The 23,399-nt window shown below is 42.1% G+C and overlaps 1 protein-coding gene across 2 annotated transcripts in view; it reads right to left on the bottom strand.

The window, feature by feature from the left end:
* Positions 1-23,399, bottom strand: part of LOC308247866 (histone-arginine methyltransferase CARM1-like) — a 230,643-nt gene that overhangs the window by 83,917 nt on the left and 123,327 nt on the right. For both annotated transcript variants that reach the window (XM_080667620.1, XM_080667621.1), the window contains exons 3-5: positions 23,124-23,230; positions 22,536-22,640; positions 4,672-4,782 (exon numbers count right to left, since the gene is read on the bottom strand). In XM_080667620.1, coding sequence (XP_080523746.1) covers positions 4,672-4,782; positions 22,536-22,640; positions 23,124-23,230 — 323 coding nt within the window. The remainder of the gene's footprint in view (positions 1-4,671; positions 4,783-22,535; positions 22,641-23,123; positions 23,231-23,399) is intronic.

Genomic DNA, 23,399 nt, shown 5'->3' with positions numbered 1-23,399 from the left:
CCATGATTCTGTATGTGTATAAATTTGATTAATGTCTTTTCCCCCATTTGATTTGTATGATCTGGGGGCTTTCTCTTTACGTTTCATATGCAGGAAAAAGAAAAAGAGCAAGAGATAGTTGCCATGTTGATGCGGGCAGGCTCACAGCTTGGGAATTCATGGAAGACCTTTAGTTCTGCCCTGTTCCTCAGACAAGGATGATCTCTTATTACTGACTCAGAAATGTCAAATGGGGCCAAGGGTGAGAGCACATGCAAGAGCCAGGCAAGTTCACGATCATTCTGCAAAAATGACTGAACGTGCATGCCCTCCGGACAAGGAGTCATTCGCATCACCTTGCCATCTGAGGGCTGGCCCTTACACAATCAGGCGGAGCTGCTGAATGCAACTGAAATGGAATCCGACACAATTTGAAACTATTCTTGTTTACTTAAAGCCCAGAAACCTGGCGTGAGAAGAAGAATCCCAGGGACAGGCAATGGTAGTTAAATTGTACATTTTTCTTTCTTGTTGCAATTTATCTTTTCTGGGCAATTTAATGAAGACTCCAGAGGAAAGAATTAACTGTCTGCTGCTTCAATTAGCACATAATGAAAAGGTCGGAAGGAGCACCATGCACTGTATGCTGAGCTGCTAGAAAAGCCTATTCTTAGAGTGAGTCTCTTTTGTGGGCTGTTCACACTCGCATGTTGCCACCCACCAATAGTACGGGCGAGTGTCAGTGTAAGAAGCAGAAACCGAGAGCTGGTACAGATGGTCCTGCACAAGGGTGAAGGGCCTAGCCCACAGGGATCAGCGCGCGACACCCACAGCAGCAGCTAGGGGCGCACAGGCCACAGTGTGCACCCAGCGGGACCAGGCTGTCGTTAGATTGGCACTTTGAGAAGACTGTAATCATCCTTGGTCCTGAATGCATTTTTAACTAGCTTGTCCTTAGGGCTACATCCAGCGAAGGCCCCCCGCCCCCCCCCCCCCGCCCCCGGGGAAAAGGGGCTTGCCAGCAGGAATTTAAGGGACTCCGTGCAGCCCCTGCAACATCTGGAAAGCTACCCCTGCGCCCAGGCTGCTTCAGGTTCTCAGAAAAGAAAGGTTACAGCAACACACACCTCCTCTACAGAAGGTAAAACCGAAGATGAAATAACACTATGGAGCTTTGGAATTCATCAGGACGTTGATTTGTAAAGCTTTACAAATCAGATCTTTCTAGAAATACTACACAAGAAAAGAGACAGTTAAGTATAGGGTCTTCCCACCTCAACACCCGTGGGGACAGTCTCTCCACGCATGCTGGGGCCTCCCCAACACATTTTGATTGGTAATACCGAGAGATTTGATGGATGAGTCATTGTACAGCTTCTTTTCACCTTAAAATAGGTTATTTTTTGGTTACATAAAAAAAAAAAAATAGCCTCATTCTCTTAGGAAATATACACTGGAATGTTTAAAAATAAAGAGTTATATCTTATATAAATGACTCACAGAAAAAAAGGTATGTGCATATCTCTAATCACTAGCTACAAATATGGAAATGTATTTGTACACACCTAGGTGTGTATAACTGTGTGTGTGTGTGTGTGTGTGTGTGTGTGTGTGTGTGTGTGGTGATAGAGGAGCAAAAGTAAATGATAAAGCAAATGGGGTAAGATGTGAACAGCAGGTGAGTCTAGGCAAAGGAATGTGGGTAGCCTTTGAAATATTTTTCTTTTACAACTTATCTATACATTTGAAATTATTTCCAAGTTTTAAGTAGTTTAACAGCTTAAAGTTTTAAATAGTTTAAGAGTTTTAAATGTAAAGTTAGTTCCCTTTTCTTCATCTCTGTATTGACTGGCTTCTTGCTAGAGGCCCTTATAATTATACAGCAGCCACACTGAGGGTGAAAGTGTCCGTGAGGGTAGCCCCACTCCGCGAGAAGACAACAACCCTGCCGATGTGTTTAATCAGAATGAGGACTCTCTTGGAGAAACCAATCACACGGGCAGTTGTGGCACGGCTCCTCCATGGTGTGCTGGTGATTATTGAGAGCTTTTGCTGGGGATGGAGACAGGATTAGGGCTGGGGAATGCAAGGACATATCTAGTTAATTTTGTCCTCTCTTCCCTTAAAATACTACAATCAGGAGTATTAGAATTTTAAAGTTTTAAAAATAAATATCTAATGTGTCACAAACCAAATTAAAATGTATGAAAAAACAAACTATATGAGAGAAAGAAAATCCCTAAATTATTTATACCACTCTTTGTGGGGGGGCGGTTAGGGGTAGGGATACAAGGGATAAGATCAGTTTCTTACTAGAACAGAGCTCTCCGAATACAGAGTAGACCTCAATCACTACTGTTTCTCTTATATGCGCCAACAAACAGAATTGTGGACACAACTGAATATAGATATGATTCAGTGAATGAGCAGCACCTGCGACAAAGTTCTCCACTCAACTCCTCATCTTTAAGAATGAATTTTAAGATATATTAAAAGCTAAGCAGAAACGTTTTTAACTATGGGGTTCTCTTTATATAAGTTTATATTTTCCTCTTCTCTTTTCTTATTTAGAATTCCATATTTACAGTTTACTAGGACCATAAAGAAAAAGGTGAGGTAAAAACTGGGAGAGGATATTTTACACATGTAACTAAATAGGATTAATATTCAAATCTAGAAATCATTCTTATAAATGAATTCAAATTACAAAAACGATTTTTAAAATACTGTAAAAATCTGGGGCAGGTATTTCCAGAAGAGAAAGGACAAATGGACAAAACACTTTGCAAAGATGCTTCAAAATCATTAATAAGTGGAAGTACAAATTAAAACCACAAATACTATGTCATAAACACAGATTGGCAAAATCCAAAGCCTGACAATATCAAGTGCTGACAAAGTTGCAGAACAATGGCACTCTCATTTACTTCTGGAGGGAGTAGACATTGGTACACCACTTTGGAAAAACAATTTGACATCATAGAGCAGAACTGAAGGCATGCATACCCTGTGATCCAACAATTGTACTGTTGTGACTATGCTGAGAAACTCTAGCAAAGAGGCAGTGGGGAGTCTATGCAAGAGTATTCATAATAACAACACTTTTATAATGGAAGCCATCTACAGCCTGCCAACAGCACAGTAGACAGCATTTCATACAACATAACACTATCCTGCATTGAAGACGAGTAAAGAACAGCTGTATGCACCAATAAAATAACCCTCAAGAACACAATGTTGGATTTAAAACAGCCAATTGCAGAAGATGACGTATGTTACAATTCCGTTTTTTGGAAAGTTCATACAGGTTTGTTTTTAGGGACAGAAACATATGTGGGAAAACTATAAAAACAACAAAAGAATGATAAACAAAAATTCAAAGTAGTGGTTAACTCTCTTCAGGGCAGAAAGGAGAAGTGATCACGAAAAGACACACAGACCTTGAATAGAAATGCCAAGAGCCTGTTTCTTAAAAGAGGTGTGGGCACACATTCATTGTATTGTCATTCTTTACACTGTACACATTTAACAAATATTCTTTTGTGTGCAGCCAATATTTACTAAAAATGACTCTCAAGAATTGTTGAAGAAGCAAATGGCCAAACAATTTTTATCCAAGACTTGCTGAAAGAAGGAAAAAGAGTGCAATGACCCCCCACCCATGAGGCCCTGGCAGTCTTTTCTGCCAAGCATGCCTACCAGGCTTCTTGTCTCAGTCCCGCTCTACTCCCTCAATCCCAAACCAAATATCACTCAGAGCTACCAGTGGTGCAGGGTTGGAGAAAATTTTCATGGTGCTCATTCAGAAGCAGCAGCCAAGCTTTCCTCTCTCTTCGTCATGCTATCTATCTCTCATTAAAATTCAGGCTTCTTTCACGGGTGAATGTCAAGACCACTGTCCTATTCACATGAGTACACGCACACATCCAAACTCTGCAGCTTGCCTGGGTTGTTGTCATACACAGATATTACCCAAAGCCATTATCACCCGACTCTTGACTTTGACTTATTTTCAGTTTGTACACTATTCATAACGATAACAGAGCACTATATTTAAAACAAAGCATCTCCCTGTCCTCCAATTAGAACATAAAATCTGAAAAAGCTCCTTGAAATGCAGACACCTGTCTGAGATCAACCATGTAGCAGCAGCCCCTTAAACCAAAAGTAAAATATTGTCAGTACAGCACTTACAAATAAAATAAATCTAGCTCCAGGGAGATCTGGCTCCTCACCTTGGTAGGTCATTAAAGATAAGAAAACATTCACCACTCTGGCTGGTAGCTCAGTGGTCAGAGCGTCAGACAGTGCACCAGTCTCAACTTCGATTCCCAGTCAAGGGCACGCACCTCGGTTGCAGATTAGACCCCCAGCCCCAGTTGGGGGTTGTTCAGGAGGCAACCAATGGATGTGTCTCACCTCTCTACCTCTCTCTCTCTCTCTCTCTCTCCATCTAGTGGATGAGGAAAAAGTTGTGTTATATTTTCAATATTGTGACATTTTAAAAACAATTGTTTTCATATCAATCACTACAGTGAAGTTGGGCTCTTTCACCAGTAACATCTCAATAGAAAAAAAAAATCAAACTGGTATAGAAAATTCTTCTAAATTACTTACCTGGAAGAGTCCATCACTGAGTCCCCTGAACCTTACGAAGACTTAGTGAGGAGCTGCTGTAAAAATACCACTTACCTCAGCATATTGTGCTACTGAACTGGCTTCAACTGCATAGACTCTCCTGGCTCCAGCCTGTACAGCAAAAAACGACAGGATTCCAGTTCCACAACCAACATCTAGAACGACCTGGAAGGAAAGGAGAAGACAAAAATGGGGTGAAAACACAAATAGGTGCTTGGCTGTTGGCGGCACCCCAACCTTGAGCACTGGAAGCAGACATAAGTGCTGGCTTTGATATTTACTATCAGTAGTCTTACTGGGGCCAAGTTGTGAGTCTCTATGAGACTCCTTTTTCTCTTCTGTTAAACAGTGGTTATTAATATCCACTTCTTAAGGTTTGCTGTAGGGATTAAGTAATATGAAGTGTGTGCAAAGCACCGGGCACACAACTGGTATTTTCAAATTGTTGCTATTATTATTATAGTTTTTGTAGCATGGGTTACTTTTAGGATGTTGAGGGCCAAGAAAAGCAGAGTGTTGTGAATGAGCTTGCTTACCAAGTCAGTCAGCATGAACAAAGCAAACACTGTCTCCAACAATTATTAGAATTATATATATCATTATATATTATATTTTATCTATAATAATAAAAGTGTAATATGCTAATTATACTGGACATCCTTTTGGACATCCTTCTGGACGAAGCCAAAGCTGCGAGGGAGGCCCGGGTCCCGGGTGACTGCCAGTGGCCAGAGGGAAGCCTGGGTCCCGGGTGCCAGAGGGAAGCCAGTGCCAGCAGCAGAGGGAAGGAAGGCCTATTCTTGCATGAATTTTGTGCATCAGGCCTCTAGTATGTGTATGTGTGTGTGTGTGTATATATATATATATATATATATATATATATACACACACACACACACACTATGTAAAAATTTCACAAATAACTGAACATAAAATCTTTAGAAATTCAAAAGTGAGTTGTTGTTATTGTTTTACCAGTTCCCTTCACAAAATTGGGAGGTTTATATGGAGAGTATTAAGGCAGTGGACAGATGGAATGAACAGAAACTTTTCTTTTATTCTCTTGTGCTCAGACCTGGGACTGAAGTCAAGAAAACTAACACTCACTGGTACAAAAAGTCCAACACTTAGACCTACATGCTGACAGGCAAGGGTGCAGGATACACCCTTCTCCCCAAATACTGCTAAAGCTGGGGACTTGTCTGATCATTACATTTCAGGTTATTGTCTTTCTGTCTCATCAGTGACTTTTCTTCTCAGCATCTTTTAGAACTAGCTCTGAGCAAGCCATTTAATTTGACTGAATCCTTACAACAAACACATGAGTAGACAGCATCATTATGCCTACTTTATAGACGACAAACCTGAAAATCAGAGACACTGAACAACCAGCCCAAGTTCATGTTGCAGGAAGTACAGGAGCTAAGAGTTGAATATGGACACTTCTGCCTTCCAAGCTCATGTTCCATAAAATCACACATCGCTTACTTCAATTCATCTTTACAAATGTGACATTTTAACACAGCAATACCAGTAGGCAATGTTTGACAAGGAGAAAAAATTCTACTTTTTTGTAGGAAAACTTAGCTAAGTTTTTGGGTTGTTTTTTTTTTGTTTTTTTGTTTTTTTGTTTTTTTTTACTTTGATAGCTGGAAAAATTTTCCAAAAAAATAGGAAATATCAAGAGGTTGTTCGTATGTGTGTTAACTGCAACCTCACACTGTGCTGACACAGATCCTGTGCCATTATTTGAAGAGAACATGCTGCTAGCAATGGGCTCACAGTGCTCGCTTCTATTAATTCTAGAGCTGTGGCTGGATTCCATATGGTTTCCTAGGGTTTGGTAATTAGGAGCATTAACCAATTTTAAATGTCATCCAGGCTCCGGAATTTGCTGTCAGGCTGTCTACACTTTTAGAAATACCAATATTCACTCCTCCTCATCCTCCCTAGGAAATGCATTATCTTTGATGATCCCTGGCCCATTGCAAGAACACCCATGACTGCTATTTAGGGAGTAGAGGCTGCAAGTTGGATAGTACAATCCATGACCACCAAAAAAGATGCATCTCCTCTCAGTTTTCTACCTGGGGAACTCAAGACCCAGCTCAGATACCACACATCATGGGAGCTTTACCTCCCCTCCCCAGTAAGTCTAGGGTGGGCTCTCTGGCAACTGGAAATAGCACTGACTATAGGATATTGCAAATATTTCCTTATATGTTTATCTTCCCTACTTGGCCTTTGAGCTCTCAAAAAACAAGAATCACCTCATTTATTTCTTAACACCTAGCACACTGGGAAACATAAAAACCATTACTAAATATTTGTTGACTAAATGGCTGAGTGGGATGATTCAGTATGGCAGTCTCCTAATTCCAACCTCACCATGAAATATCTCTGGAAAAGGCTTATGACTTTTGCCAGTCATTTGGACTTTGGGAGTGTTCCTGTATCGCAAAGTTTGCACTCAGAGAGGATGAGCTCAGGATGTCCTTGCCTTATATCCTGAATTGTCTCACTCAACCTCATCTTCTGCTTCCTGGCCTAGTTCTTATTTCTTGGCCTCCAAGTCACCTCATAGACATGACACTTTCAACCCTGTCTCTCTTCATGATCTCTGCCCTTTCTCATTGATTCTGATCCAAGCATGTCCCTTGTGTCCCTCCTCTGACTACCTGAGGCAGCCTTCTGCCCTGACACAGGCCTTCTTGGAAGGCTCTGTGCTCCTTTCTGCCACAGGGCCCTCGTATATGGTGTTCCCTTTGCCTGGGATGCTCCTCACTACACTCTGTGGTATGTGTCTATGGTAATTTTTATTTTGTCTACTCAATGTTCACTCTTTTGATGTATTTTTTTTTTTAAAAAAAAACTTTATTGTTGAAACTATTACAATGCTCATTTTGCTAGATCTTTTCAATTTGCTTCTCCAGATCTAGTCTCCACTCTTCTCCATCTTGCTCTTTGTCAAGAGGCTGACCTATAAGGACTATAGCATGGGATTCCTTTGGACTCTAGTTGGGATCAGTCAAGAGAAAAGACATCAAGAGGTCAGAAGGAGTAAGAACAGTGAGGTCAGATGATTTGCTCTTCTGGCTTCTTCCTTCCTGGAAGAAACAACAGATTGGCTGTGCCCCCCAAAGAGCCACAGCTCTTGTTGGGATTCCGTTTCCTACAGATATCACCCTTCTCTCAGGTTTCCAGTAACTACCTCTTCCTTTTGCCCCATTAGGCCTAGTGGTGGTAATAGATACCTACTCTTGCTAGTGCCAGGGTGCTTCACCATCCATGTCGGTTCCCTTACCTCTGCCCACATCTTTGTAAAGAGTCCCATTATTTAACTCTTCTAAACCACCCTGTCATGCATGCCATCTCTCTCCTGCAGGCACCCTAGCTGGTATACAACTCATCCTTCAGATCCCCAAGCAATTCCCATCAGGAAAGACTTCTCTCATCTTTTCTCCTCTTCCAGGCTAAGTAAAGTCCTCCTGTTGGTGCTTTCTTATCACCACCTCCTCAGACCCTCCTTCATAACACTCATAACAGTTATTATGTTCCTTTCAAGGACTGATATTTAATTAATATGTGCTCCCTCCCCTGTATTCTGAGCTTTATTAAGGCAGAGACCGCCATCTGTTTCTCACTTACTACTGATTCTCTGATATAACATGGGGTCTGTTGAACAAACTGAATAAATAATCCTGTGTCTAAGTACCACAAATAGGAAACAGAGTCATCATCTAGAAAATATAGTGCAAATATGTTACTGCCTCGAAAAAGCACCTTCTACCAGCATAGCACATCCACTCCAAACTAGGGATCTTAAGCATCCTTTAAAGCAGTGGTTCTCAACCTTTCTAATGCCGCGACCCTTTAATACAGTTCCTCATGTTGTGGTGACACCCAACCATAAAATTATTTTCGTTGCTACTTCATAACTGTAATTTTGCTACTGTTAATGAATCATAATGTAAATATCTGTGTTTTCCGATCGTCTTACGCGACCCTGGCAGCAGTTCTTAACCTGTGGGTTGCGACAGAACCGCTAGCAGGGTCGCCTAAGACCATTGGAAAACACAGATATTTTACATTATGATTCATTAACAGTAGCAAAATTATAGTTATGAAGAAGCAATGAAAATAATTTTATGGTTGGGGGTCACCACAACATGAGGAACTGTATTAAAGGGTCGCGGCATTAGAAAGGTTGAGAACCACTGCTTTAAAGGATAACTTGCTTTTGACATTGTCATTTACCATGCTATTATAATACAGTTAGTTCTTGTGCACAATATTCCTCTAGAGAGAGAATTCATCTGCAGCTGCCCCTGGCTACACAGGCAGTAACTGTAGACATGATTAATTTGGGGCTTATATGTGGGAACACCAGAAAGTGATGTGAAATCCCTGCCAGGACTAATAGGAAAAAGTCAACAGTTGGTCCATGGAATAGTGGCCAAAAGTTCTATGAATTTATTTGTAATTAAAGTAACTTTAAAAATATTTAAATATTAGGATCATCATTTTGCTTGTACAGATTATTTTAATTACATGCTCTTGTGGTTTCCTGAGCAAAGAAACCCTGCAGAATGTTTGGACAGGGCTAAAAAAAGCTCCAAGTGGGTTCAAAGCTATTTCATTGGATTAACAAGCTCAAAATTAACAAGAAATATCCAAGTCCTTATGAAAGTGTGAAACGAAACTACACTTGAATAATAGAGTAAAAATAAGTAAATATGTACCACTTGTTTTATACTTACTATGTGCTATGCCTGTTTAGCACTTTTTGGCTTGTTTACTTGTAATGACAACTCTACTAGTATAATGTGGATACAATCATTTCCTCCATATGGTAGATAAAGAGACTGAGAATAAGATGGAGTTCAAGTCATGCACTTAATAAATTCCAGAAATGAGATAAAAAACCAAATGTATCTAATGCAAACCTTATGCTCTAGCCACTCCCCTCATCTTCAATTCTAAGTTAGTCTTTGTACTGTTGAGGCTATAGTAATATTGGTCACATTAACTTTCTTTTCACCCCAGCATTTTTATAATTATCTTCCAATATTGAGGTTCTGATTATCCCACAATAAATTCCTCAAGTTCTGCCAGTTATTATTTATTCATTTTTCTTCATTTTCTTGAGCATATCAATGGCTGCTCTGAATTGCAATACCCCAACTTCCATTTTTGTGTGCCTTACACTCCTAAATTCTATGGACCACCCACCCGGGCACTTCTACTGCCATCACTGCCATCACTGCTTCTGCCAGCCATTATTTTATTACACCTGTAGATACCTCCACTTAACCACACATGTACCTGATGCTCTTGTACAGTATCATGTACTTCTTAAAAATATATATTTTTAATGATTTCAGAGATCAAGGAAGAGAGAGAGAAAGAGGGAAACATCAATGATGAGAATCATTGACCGGCTGCCTCTTGCTCACCCCACACTGGGGATTGAGCCCGCAACCCAGTCATGTGCCCTGACTGGGAATCGAACCCATGACCTCCTGGTTCATAGGTTGATGCTCAAGCACCGAGCCACACCAGCCTGGCCAGTGTCATATACTTTTATCACCATTGTTACCTGACAGGGGCTGCCTTTCTCCATAGACTGCATCCAACTCATTTGGTATCCAAACTATTTGACTGAACAACTTCTAGGCAGTAACAGAATGAGCACAGAATGCACAGCCTTTTGCCGCCCATCACATCTCTTATTTGGGATTTTGTCAGGGAAGGAAAATTCCACATCATCTCCAGGGCCGCAGAAGAGATCCCTTTATGGCTTTTGCAGCTTAGATTTGAATCCTGTTCAGATAATTAGCACTTTAATTAGGACTGAAAATTTCTGCAGTGACAGCTCCATATAAGACAAAACTCTACATCTGTGGTGCAGTCAAGTTTGCTTTCAACCAAAGGGCTGCCTGTATTTCAATAATGCAGAATCCATGCATGTGAGCACCCCTGTCTCACCTTGTCTGGTCTTCTGGCAGAAGACAGTACTAGTAAACCCATCACTAATCTTTGAACCACCCTTTTACCAGTTCTCCAACTATTTTCCTCTAGTATTATAAAAAATATAAAGTATGATCACTCTTAGTTCATCTCATCTCGATTAACCCCCTTCATATGCTGCCAATAGACTCAGACTAGCTTACTCAGCTCAAACCCTTAGGCTCTCAATCATTCACCAGACATCTACTAAGTATCTCCTGTTACCCACTGTGCCGAGCACTGCTAGGTGCTGGGAATGCAAAGATGAATACAGCATGACTGCCTGGGAAGGAGAAAGACATATGCAAGAAAGTAGTACAGCTCTGGCTGGTGTTTTGCAGTGGTTAGAGCATCGGCTCATGCACTGAAGGGTCTCAGGTTCAATTCCTGGTCAAAGGCATGTACCTGGCTTGCAGCTCGGATCCCAGCCCTGGTGGGAGCGTGTGCCAGAGGGGAGTAGGGGGCAACCAATCAATGTGTCTCTTTCACATGGATGTTTTTCTCTCTCTCCCCCTTTCTCCCTCCCTTCCACTGTCTCTAAAAATCAATGGGAAAAATATCCTCGGGTGAGGATTAAAGAAAAAAGAAAAAGAAAGTAGTACAATAATGTGTGACAGTGGCAATGTTAGTAATATATAAAAGGCACAAGGTATGAAGGAGGAATAATGTACTCTACTAAGAGTTCTGGAAAGATTTGAGGGGGCATGGGTAATGAACATTGAAAAACGAATCAATGTGGTACCATTTGAATGATGAGAAGGGCAGCAGCTCCAGGAAGATGGATCCACATGAAAAAAGGCACCTAAGATGGACAGAGCCAGTCACTGTGAGAAGACAGTAAATTTCCTCAGGAGCACGATGTGTATCTTAGAGGTGGAAGCAGGAATACGGCTAAGACATGAACATGGCAAGAGCAAAAGCTGAAGAAACTGGCAGATGCTTATTCATAGACGGTCTTGTATGCAAGACTCAGAACTTAGACTTGATCCTTAAGCAAAGAGAGATCATGAAAACGTTTTCCACAGTAGAATGACTGCACAGTTGCATTTCAACAGCATCATTCTGGGGACCTGGGTTGGAGGGCACAAGATCAGAGGCAGCAGAGCAGACAGGATGGTTCCTAACCAACACTAGTCCCTTCTTCCTTCCGGTCAGAACCTCAGTTTTATTGAGCATTTCCTCTCATCTATGTGGTTATCCATTCCCCAGTCCCAGAGAGGGGCTCTGATTGGTCTGGCAGTGGTCGGCAAACTGTGGCTCGCGAGCCACATGCGGCTCTTTGGCCCCTTGAGTGTGGCTCTTCCACAAAATACCACGGCCTGGGCAAGTCTATTTTGAAGAAGTGGCGTTAGAAGAAGTTTAAGTTTAAAAAATTTGGCTCTCAAAAGAAATTTCAATCATTGTACTGTTGATATTTGGCTCTGTTGACTAATGAGTTTGCCGACCACTGGTCTAGGGTAATCATAGATGGTTTGGTTCTTCTTGCTAGTGATGGCTTCAGGCTCAGGTGTGTGAAACAATCTTTTAATGAGACCGAGGGAAAGTCTGCTGGTGGCTCCTGGCAGACTTCCTCCCTCTGATACAGGTAGCAGAGAAGATGCCTCCTCTCCTGAGTGTGAATGTGGTGCTCAGAGTAATTGGACTAAACACCTCCTGGTCGCATTACCTACAACTGTGTCAGCCAATTTGAGTGGGAATTTTCTCCTACTTAAGCCAAAGATAACTGGTACAAGTAGAGCAACTAATTGGAAAACGTTTGCAATATTCCAGGAAAGATAAAAAAAATTTTGAGAACTAAAATTAGTGTGGAGCAAAGGGGAATGGAAGAGTTGCAAAATTGCTGAGTTAGTAGACACTAAAGAATTTGGAGACTGAAAAGGAAAAAAAAAAAAGTGTAGATTGATCCCCTCCAGGTTCCTGACTTGGGTGATGTGTATAATACAAAAGTCCACCCTCACCTTCAGGGAGTACATTCTAAGACGCCCAGTGGATACCTCAAATAATACTGAACCTTATATGTTTTTTTCTATACATACATACCTATGATAAAATTAAAGTTACGTATTAGGCCAAGTAACAGATTAAGAATAAGAACTAATAAACAGAACAATTATAACAATATACTGTGATAAAATATGGGAATTAATTTGGGGTCATTACTGAGTAACATAAGAATCACTTGCACACAAACACTGTGATACCGTGACAGTCAACCTGATAACCACGATGCTACAAGTGACTGACAGGTGGGCCGTCTAGATATGCTGGACAAAGGGATGATCGAAATCCCTTTGACACGGGGACGGAGCAGCATGGTGTGAGATTTTATCATGCTGTTCAGAACAGAGAGCGATTTAAAATGCACGAATTGCCTGTTTCTGGAAATTTCCATGTAATGTGTTTGAACCGTGGTGACTGTGGGTAACAACCGCAGAAAGCGAAACCACGGATAAGGGAAAACCACTGTCGCATATTTCGTTTGGTACCGTGCCAGAATGGAACACGTGCCTTGCTCTCAGCCAGAGTGGCTCTAGAATTGGCTTGTGCTGGTCTTTAAAACAGGAGCTGAGTTTCGCTGCTGCCACTACAGCTACTACTGCCCGAGGATCCGCTGCAGGGGCTTCTAGGTCCTTGTGGCACAGCCACACAGTGCTGACCTTGCTCATGCCACATGCCTTCCATCCCACGCCTCCCACCACAGGGTTCCTTGGTGCAGTGAGGCAGGAGACAGGCACCACAGCACCCACTTGGCTCTCATGCACGTGCACCCTTGTGGGGCAAGGGAGTACCCTCTGGGAACATAAACTTTAAAAAATATATTTTTTTATTGATTTCAGAGAGGAAAGGAGAAGGGGAGAGAGAGAAACATCAATGATGAGAGAGAATCACTGATAGGCTGCCTCCTCCATGCCCCACACTGGGGATTGAGCCTGCAACCCTGGCTTGTGCTCTGATGGGGAATCGAACTGAGACCACCTGGTTCATAGGTTGATGCTCAACCACTGAGCCACGCCAGCGGGGTGGGCACATTAACTTTTGACCAATGGGAGATGGCAGCCAATGGATAACTCATTCTTTTTTTCTTCTCATGGACGAACTATCGGAAGATGGAATGGTTTCAGATGGCCTCTTTGTAGATATCCTGTGACCTGGGACCATCAGTTCCTCATAAATGTGGCCAGCTCAGGGACAGACCTGCTTACACTTACTCCTCCTCCTTCCCTGCCTGGCTCCCCTTTCCCTAACTCCTGTTTTCCCAAGGTACTAGCATGTAATTAAGGCTCCCCTTTCCCTAATCAAGTACTAGCATGTAAGCCTGGGCCTCCAGATCTGTGGTTCAGGGAACCTAGAAATGGTGCTGGTTATATGAAATCCACCATGTTTATTGACAGCTTTCTGGGATTCTGCCTTTTCTGGGTTTCTGGAACTTATAAATTCTAAACCTAAGCCACCACTCTGAAGCTGAGTAACGGTGTCAATAGCACAGATTTAGGAAAGTACATGAAAAGAGGGTTTAGGTACAAGCTCTGAGTTCACTGGAGCCCACTTCCTGGTTCGTTGCCAGAAAAGACTAGGTTTTAGTACAGTACTTTGAACTGCTTATTCTTTGATTGTTTTGTCCAATTTAACTGTTCTTACTGACTTTATCCTCTTTTTTCTACTTACCTTCTTATCCTGGAAAGCAGATATTAAAGCAAAAGCATTACTTTAGAAGTTACACTGTTGCATAGGGCCTTCTATGTAAGCCTTTGCAAAGTCGGTAGTTGCTCCCAATTGGCCCTTCACGATGTTGCCTTAGAGGCAATGGGAAAGGTTTAGAAATTCAACCCCAGGAACGTTCTAAAATGCCTTGCATTCAGTGGGTAGGCAATCCACCAGGCAGAAGTTACTAGTAAGTCAACCAATAACCATATCAGTGCAATATTAATCCTCCAAATCCCCTCTTGTTTTCCTAGTTCCCTCCCATGCACAGATGATGCGCCGAGAATATCACCTTAGCAATCTGTCCCTTCTTTAATGATTTTGCAAAAGTGCCATCTGTTATGATAGTTATTAGTGCCATTAACCAAATACTTCTCGTTCTCCTTATGGGCTCCTCGCAGAATTGCACTTCCTTGCCCTTTTGAAATTAGCCGTGGTCACATGTCTTGCTTCAGCCTGTGTCATGTGGTCATTAGTGACAGGGGTCATTTTCAGGAGGAAGATTTGAGAACTAGGGGTGTGATTTGCCCCCCTCCTTCTCTCTGTGACAGGAACTAGTATGTGTCACAAGGAGACTGTTCCTTCAGCCTGGGTCTGGGAGCGAGAATAAGAGAGCACAACCTTTTGCTAACCCATAACGGACATGGACATAATTACATTGGTTTAAATCACTGAGGTCTGAGAGTTGATTGTTACAGTAGCATAACCTAGTTTATCTTAACAAGCCTAAGTCAGCCATAGCCTTGCAGTGTCAATGATTTCTGACTCAGATTCCCTAGCTATTCCCACAGCATTCTGATGCCGTGCTGAGATTGTGCACATGGTAGCTCACTGAGTTCTTCCAGCCACTGTGTGTTGTATTCTAATCCCAATTTAAAATTAATCTCAGAAAGATTAAGGTCACAAGTCATCATCTGTTGCACTAAAGCCCCAGCTCCCTCTTTCCCAAATGCCCTAAAAGCAGCCTGTGACCACTGTTTATTCAGTCTTCTTGGCTGTCCTTGAAAGCTGCACTTTGCTTTCACACCAGATGAAAGCACTTTCCTCGGTGGACTCTGGCATCCTCTTCTAGTCCCCTTTCAGGAGTAGATTCTATTTAAGTTCAGGAGAACCCTGGCACAGACATGCCATGTCCTTCCCATTCACAATCAGGAAATCCATGCAGAGTCCTTCTAAGGGCTGAGAAGCCAAAGAGAGCAGCTAAGACTAAAATCCATTTTCTACCTATCTCTTCAACCTCTATTACAGAGAATTAATCCCAGGGGGGGTGGGGAGGAGTTCTTATGATACAGAACCTCATATGAACCTTGACTTCTGTATTGGGTTTTACAGTGTCCCCTATATCACAGGACATCTACAAAGAGGCCATATGAAATCACCCCATCTTCCAAGTGCTCTTCTCATTTTAATTACATCAAGATTCCTCAGCCAGCCCAGGCAACACAAAATTAACCTTCTAAGAGGGTAGATCGTATGTTAAGTCCTTATAACGGCAGAATGAATCTTTTCAAAGTGATGGATATGTTAATAGCATGGATTGTGGTGATGATTCTGCAAATGTATGCTTATCTCCAAACTCATCAAAAAGGAGTGTATACATTAAATATGTACCGCTTTTTTGAATGTGATCCATACCTCATTAAAGAGGTTTATAAAAATGTAAAGGAGCAAGAGCTATTTCATGACATGCAGACAGACTACTGTGCTGCAGCCTTTATTCTCACTGATGGTTAAGGTCAGGCCCCATTCGTGCACCAGGTTAACCAAAGGTGTGTGGTGCTTTCAAGCGGGAGAAGAACTGCACAGCAGGATTAGAGATGAACTCAAGAGCCTCAGACCAGACTGCTGATAAGCCCAAGGAAAGCTCAGGGCAGAAGAGCCTTAAGCCTCTGCACATCTGAATACCAGCCGACTATGGGAACAGGTTGCTTTGCATGTTTGTTGTTGTTTATGTTTTCTTTGAAGCCTTCAAATCCCTGAACCCCTCCTGCCTGAGCCAACCTCACATCTGAATGCACTAAGCAGCTGTTGCGACTAGGGATTCTCTCCTCTGAAAAACGCTGATTAAAAAATAAAAAAGCTCTCGGCTCCTGCTTATTTTCACAAGTTTCCAGCAACTGGTGCCCTGACAAATGAAGTGTCAAAACATTTCCAAATTAAAACCTTACTGCTCGCACAGCCCCACACCCTCAGCAGGATGGACTTTCCCTGCTTGCACCCAGCACACACTTGAAGAAACTAAAAATAGCCAGATGGCAATTAACAGAAACTCCGAGGAGAAGAATGGGGTGGGTTCCAGTGGGGTCAGTTTCCTGAATGAGTTCCAAACGGAATTCTCAGCCAGCAGTGCTCTGGCCAAGAAAGGATTTTCATTAAAACTGCATGGCGGAGGCAGAATGAAAAATCAAAATTTGAAAGATTTAAAGTTACAGCAGAGGTGGAAATTATGACACCATGCCCAAACCATCAATAATAGTAATACTTGCTACTATGTACTGAGTTCATACGTGAGCCATGTACTGAGCACTTCATCTGCAGTGTTATCTTGACCTTGCAAGGACCCTACGAAGTACCTATTAGCTCTTATGATAAGGAAAGGGAAGCCCAGAGATGGGAGATAACCTGCACAAGATCGCCAGACAAACGGGATAAAGGTCTATGGCAGGTGCATGGTAAGTGGCCACGCTGGAGTTTCAACTCAGCATTCCGGCTCCAGACTGACGAACATAACCGCTGTGCGATGCTGCCTCCTGCACGCATGAGGATGCTTAAGAAACCACAGTCTTTTCACCCCACCCTTAAACTCAGAGAAACAAAAGTCTCCTTGGAAATTTCCGCTAACTTTCCCACAGGCTGTACCTGTCAGAGGTTATGTGTGTGGGCTCCAAAGTTAGACCAACGGGGTTCAAATCCTGGCCTCTTCATTTACTAGCTGTATTAAATCAGGTGAATTATCAACATTCCCAGACCTCAGTTCTCTCATCTCTAAAGTGGTAAAAATATTAATAATAAGATTATAATAAAGATCAAAGGACACTGCTGTGGACTGAATGTTTGGGCCCTCCAAAATTCTAACCCCCAAGGTGATGGTATTTCACGATGTGGCCTTTGGGAGGTGATTAGGTCACAAGGGTGGAGCCCTCATGATGGGATTAGTGCATTTTATAAAAAGAGACAGGGGAGAGGTAACTTCCTCTTTCCCTTCAGCCATGTGAACATACAGTGGGAAGGCTGCTGTCTACAAGCCAGGAAATAAACCCTACCAGGCACCAGCTCTATAGACACATTGATCTTGGACTATGAGAAATAAATGTTTGTTGTTTAAGCCACCAGTCCATGGTATTTTTGGTATATCAGCCTGAGTTGACTAAGACAGAAACAATGTATGGAAAGGTGTGGGCATGGTGCTTGCATATACTGAGTTCCTCAATAAATAATAGCCATTGGTATTAATCATGTCCTTGTAGGTAATCGGTTTCAGTGGGAAAGAACACAAGGGCTTAATGAAAAGGTAGCATCCTCCATGGACACACAGGTTATTAAAAATGGTCTTCAGTATGATAAAGCAGGTAAAAAGGATTTTAAAGGATCTGGATTTGTGGCAGATTTGGAGTTAGGGTGACCAGTCATCCTAGTGAGTCTGGGACTGAGGGGGCTCCTGGGACACTAAAACCGGGACAATTTGCTCTTCCAGTTTTCAGAGGGGAGGGGATATTGAGTCCCAGGAGTGGGCAGTACTGGAAGTAAAAATGGTCACCTCCTCTTCTTTCTTTCCTCATAATAGAAGTGACCCATCTGACTGGGACACAGGACTGAGCATGCCTAGCTCCGATGCTTGGAAGGGGCCAACCTGCCAACTCCCTATTCAAGCATGCGCTCAAGTCCCCCATGGAGAGGCTTGCTGGGCAGGCTCTGGACTCGTCTGGGGAGACCAGTTGTTTAGTGGGTAGAAAAGTTGTTTGGAGGAAAAACAAAGTAGGAATCGCTATTTGGACATACATCCAAGTCCTGTACTCCAAACAGCATTTCTAACAATAACACTAGTATTATGATTTCTACCTGACATCTGTGTCTACCTCTAAATCAGTTCAGAACTCAAAGGGGGAAAGGGATATAATTAATTATCAACCATGTGATTAAGTATCACCTTTATAAGACCCAACAGATGGCTGCTTATTTTATTTCACTGGCAGATAAACCCAATTCAGGCTGGCAGGGAAAAGGATATTTTGTAGAATCAAATGAAGTTACAGCTGGAAGTGACCTTAGAGAAGAACTGTTCCACTATCTGCATTTTTATAGATGAAAAGATACACAAATAGAGTGGTCAAGTGACATAACCCATGTGAAATTCTGAGAGTCATCTAATGCAAAGTATTAGTATGATTAGTAGTTTGGGGAGTGGTCTGTAGAAGCTGTAACCAAAATTAAAATCAGATTTTAGGTAATATAGAAAATACATAGATAATAGAAAATAGATTATAGATTCCAATTAAACAAATTCAAAGGGAGATGATTTTCCCTAAATAAAAGAATTACCCCATCTCCCCCTGCAAAAAACATCTTCAATCCATGGATCAATAGTTGAGAGTTGCATTTTTATTTTTAATTTGGCAAGAAACCTACTTTAGGTCAAAATGATTGCTTACTCACAATCTTGAATACCAGATAAGGTGTCAAAAGAAACAAGCTTTTCTCTTCTACCCTCAGCCTACCCAGCTACCAAAATCAGGTCCTCCTCATTAGGAAAGTTAGCTTCATAACTGTTAACTAGGCATGTGCCACTGGCAAGGCAAGGGTCCTGGCACCTTGAGACATATGACAAGACATATGAGACGCTTTGGCCAAACATGGCCATTTCTGATCTTATTACCTTTGTCTCTTACTGTCACCTTTACCCTACCTAAGTACCTAGATTTGGCATTTAGAAAATGTCCCATCATGGGTAAGCTGGAGAAAGCCACTTCCCCAAGTCTCTCCCACTGAGTACAGCTGTAAAACCTGAACAGAATGCATGGAGCAGTTACTTGAGGCCTGAAAAGTAAACAGTAGCAGTAGATTGGGTAAGAAGACCAGAATTTGAAATACCACCAAACCATATCCCCTGACCCTCAAATGCATGGTTAACACACCAAAAATGGGCACCGGTGTGCAGACAAGAGAGCTCCCAGAGATGCCTTCTAGTTTTGGCTCCAACACTCGAAAGGGAAGTCCTAATGCTCAGAGACAGTGTGGAGACCCTCTGCTTTTCCTTCCTCTTTTCTTTTCCTCCTCCTTCCCCTTTTCCCTCTTTTCCCTTCCCTTTCCTCCCTTCTTCTATGCTCCAGCCCTCAGCAACCTTGTGGTAGTCACATAAGCCTTCAGGAGCCGAAACTATGAGAGAGGGGAACCTTCCTCTGCATGCAATGGTGCCTCCATTCCCAAAGGCTGGAACCAACCCCCATGGGGTTTTTTCCTCTCTTTGCCCTCTCTTTCTCTGTTTGACCAAAATGTAAGTAGGCAAGGTCATAGACGTGTATAGCAGAGGGTGCCTTTTGGCCCAGAGACAGAAAAGTGTTCCCAGGAGACCAAAAAGTAGCAGGGAGATCATGAAGAGGAAGGAACTTGGCAAAGCAACCCCATAAAGGTGTTTTTTTAAAATATCCTCACCCGAAGATATGTTTATTGATTTTAGAGAGAGAGGACAGGAGAGAGAGAAACATCGATCAGTTGCTTCCCATAAACAACCGACCGGAGATGGAACCCACAACCTAGGTATGTGCTCTGATCAGGAATTGAACCCACAACCTTTTGGTGCATGGGACAACACTCCAATTAACTGAACCACTGGTGGGGTTGTTTTGTTTTTGTTGTTTTATATATAAATTCCTTGCTTTATCCTCAGCCTGTGCATGCATGGATTTTATCTTAATTAGCAAACTAAAACTGAGAACTCCACTTGGGTGCCATACTGACCACTGGGTGACATGTACATGGGACAGATCCAAACAATACTGCTAGGGCTCTGAAAACTGAACTGACATAGGAACCAGAGCCCTCAGAAGAGCAACTAGTGGCACAGAACTCACAGCCCGAACCTAACCAGGTTGAATGAATACAAAAAACAAAAAATACATTATCCATAGGCTTTGAAGAAGTCCTAGAGTCTCAGAACATAATATGGAAAATGTACATAGTACAGTCCAAAATTTCTTGGCATGTTAAGAATCAGGAAAATCTCAATTCCTTGGGAAAAGATAATTAACTGATGCTAACACAGCAGTGACACAGACGTTAGAATTAGCTGACAAAAACTTTCAAGCAGCCTTTATTTAAAAAGCTCCAACTAGTAATCATGAACACTGCTGAAATCAATAGAAAAACAGAAAGTCTCAGTCAAAAACCAAATGGCATAAAGAAGAGCCAAACAGAAACTTGGAATTGAAAAATATGAGAACAACAACAAAAAATGTCTGATGGGCTTGATATCAGAATGGAGCTGCAGAGGAAAGAAAGCCACGGGCAAATCAACTTCTAACTGGAGGTCTATTTATCACAACCTTTTCACTCTTCATCTCTCTGCTTTAATTAGCAATTGCTGCATAACAAACCACATCACAATGTAGTGGCTTAAACTGGAAGCAATTTATTACTTCTCCCAATTTTATGGGAGGGCAGGACAGTTTCTCTGCTGGTTTTGCTTGGACTTACTCATGTTTCTGCATTTAGCTGGAGGTATGGTTAGACTGGAAGGTCCCAAATGGCCTCACTCATAGGTCTGGCAATTGGTGCTGGCTGTTGTCTGGAGAGCCTCAGCTCTCCTCCATGTGACCTCTCCACCTTCATTTGGCTAAACAGGGCTTCCTCCCCATATGGTGGTCTCAGAGTTCTAAGAAGATGAGACCAGAAGTCACAAGGCTCTCTAAGCCCTAGGATCTGAAACTCACTCAATGTCACCTCTGTCATCCTATTGATCAAAGTACATCACAAGGACAGCACAGAGATAGGGGGTAAAAAAATTAGACCATTTCTTGAAGAAAGAAGCAGCTACATAACTTTGTAAGTGGATGTGAACACAGGGAAGCATGAGTCATTTGGATCATTATTTCAATGTTCCACCACCTCCTTCTTGGGGAATTAATACTGCAATCTCAAAGGCCACAGATCTACAATTACTATGGTAGTGGAAGAGATTGTGAAGCTCAGAGAAATTAGTGTTTTGCCTAAGATCACACATGGGGAAAATATGAAACTAGGTCTTATGACTGCTGATTCCACTGAGCAGTACTCATCTTTGAGATGAACTGTGCCGTATTTTGAACACTTTGTTTGTGTTCAAACACAGGTAGAAGAACAATTATGTGTTCACAATTAGTCATCATTCAGATCCACTTTGTGAAGGAAATAAATGCAGGCTCTTGTGGAGTCCATGAAAAAAAAAGAAAAAGGAAGTAAATCGACACAGTAAGAGCTAGTCCTTAGATATCAATTAGGCTCCTAACCTATTCTGTGCACCAAAACAATGCATATAAGCTCCTGAGTTTCCACACTCAAAGCTTAATTTCTTCATTGAGGTAAAATTCACATAACATAAAGTTAACCACGAATCATTTTAAAGGGTTCAGTTCAGTGGTATTTGGTACATTCACCATGTTGTGCAACCATCACCTCTATTAAGTTTGTAGACATTTTCGTCACCTCATAAGGCAACCCTGTACCCATTTAGCAGCCACCCCCAATTTCTTCATCCCCAAGCCTCTGGGAACTACCAGTCTGCTTTCTCTATCTGATTTGCTAAATCTGGATATTTCCTATAAATGGAATCATATGAGCTTTTGTCATTGGCTTCTTTCACTTAGCATGTTTTCATGGCTCATACATGTTGACACATGTATCAGCATTACATTCCTTTTTATGGATAACAGAAATGTAAGCAATATTCTATTGTATGGTTACACCACATTTTGTTTATCTACTCATAAGTTGATAAGTATTTGGACTGTTTTCACTTTTGGGCTATTGTGAGTAGTGCTGTTTACGATTCATGTACATACAGTTGATTAAATATCTGCTTTCAATTTGGGGGGTATATAGTTAGGAGTGGAATTTTGGGGTCATATGATAATTCTATCAAAGCTTAGTTTTGATTCTAGTTTTTGACAAGACTTCTGAACATGGTTACTGGTATAACCACTGATAAGGGATGAATGGCCTGCAGTCAGCATTACCTTGTCTCTGAAGTCAACGTGGTTCTGGAGGATGGCTCTGTGGTAAGTGGCTGTCCTCACAAAATCTTGCATCATGTTCTGCTGCTGGGAAATGCAGCCATAAAACTGCAAGGGAAAGAGAGGGAGAGGGAGCGTAAACAACCCGCGAGGCAGCACCTGAATGAGCATCTGGTTCTTACAGCCGCCTGGTCAAGACAGGCCTAGCCTAACACCCAGGGTAGCTGAGGCTTTGACAGACACATTATACATGCCATCTTTTGGTAGTTTTCTATGCCCAAGCACCATTGTAAGTGCTTCACCTACAGCCTACTATCAAATCCAATCATCACAATAATCTGATGAATTATGTTCTTCGGCTAAGGAAACTGAGGCTCGGAAAATTGCCCAAGTCCTGACAACTTGATAAGTTGACAGAGTGGAGATTCCAATCCAGGTGATGCTACTGTTGCTGCTCAGGGGACCATGCTCTCAGAACCACTGCAGTACAGTATCAATAGTCTCCTCTCCACCCACCACCCTGTTCAGGTGTATTCACAGGTGTGCGACACATTGAAACAAGGCAATTCCACTTGGGGCAACGTCCCTGACCTGGAAGTATTGTGTCGCAGACGCCTCTTCTGTCCGCTGGTTAAACACTGAGTATTTCTTTTTCTCATTCCGGCACCTTTTCAAGGTATTTGAAAATGCGCTGAATTCTGCAAGGAGAAAGAAGCAAATACGTGTCTATGCCTTGGAAATCACAGAACTCGCCACTGCACTCTACAAAATTCCAACTGAGAAAATACTGGAAGATTATAATAGCACGTTCATCGCTGAACACAGGCATGAGGATTGGCAAGGTGGAAATGGGTACCACTCCGAGGT

The sequence above is a fragment of the Plecotus auritus genome (assembly GCF_963455305.1).
Source record: "Plecotus auritus genome assembly, chromosome: 5".
Lineage (NCBI taxonomy): Eukaryota > Metazoa > Chordata > Mammalia > Chiroptera > Vespertilionidae > Plecotus > Plecotus auritus.
Note: the sequence above shows the minus strand (reverse complement) of the source record. Positions and strands in the feature narration are given on the sequence as shown.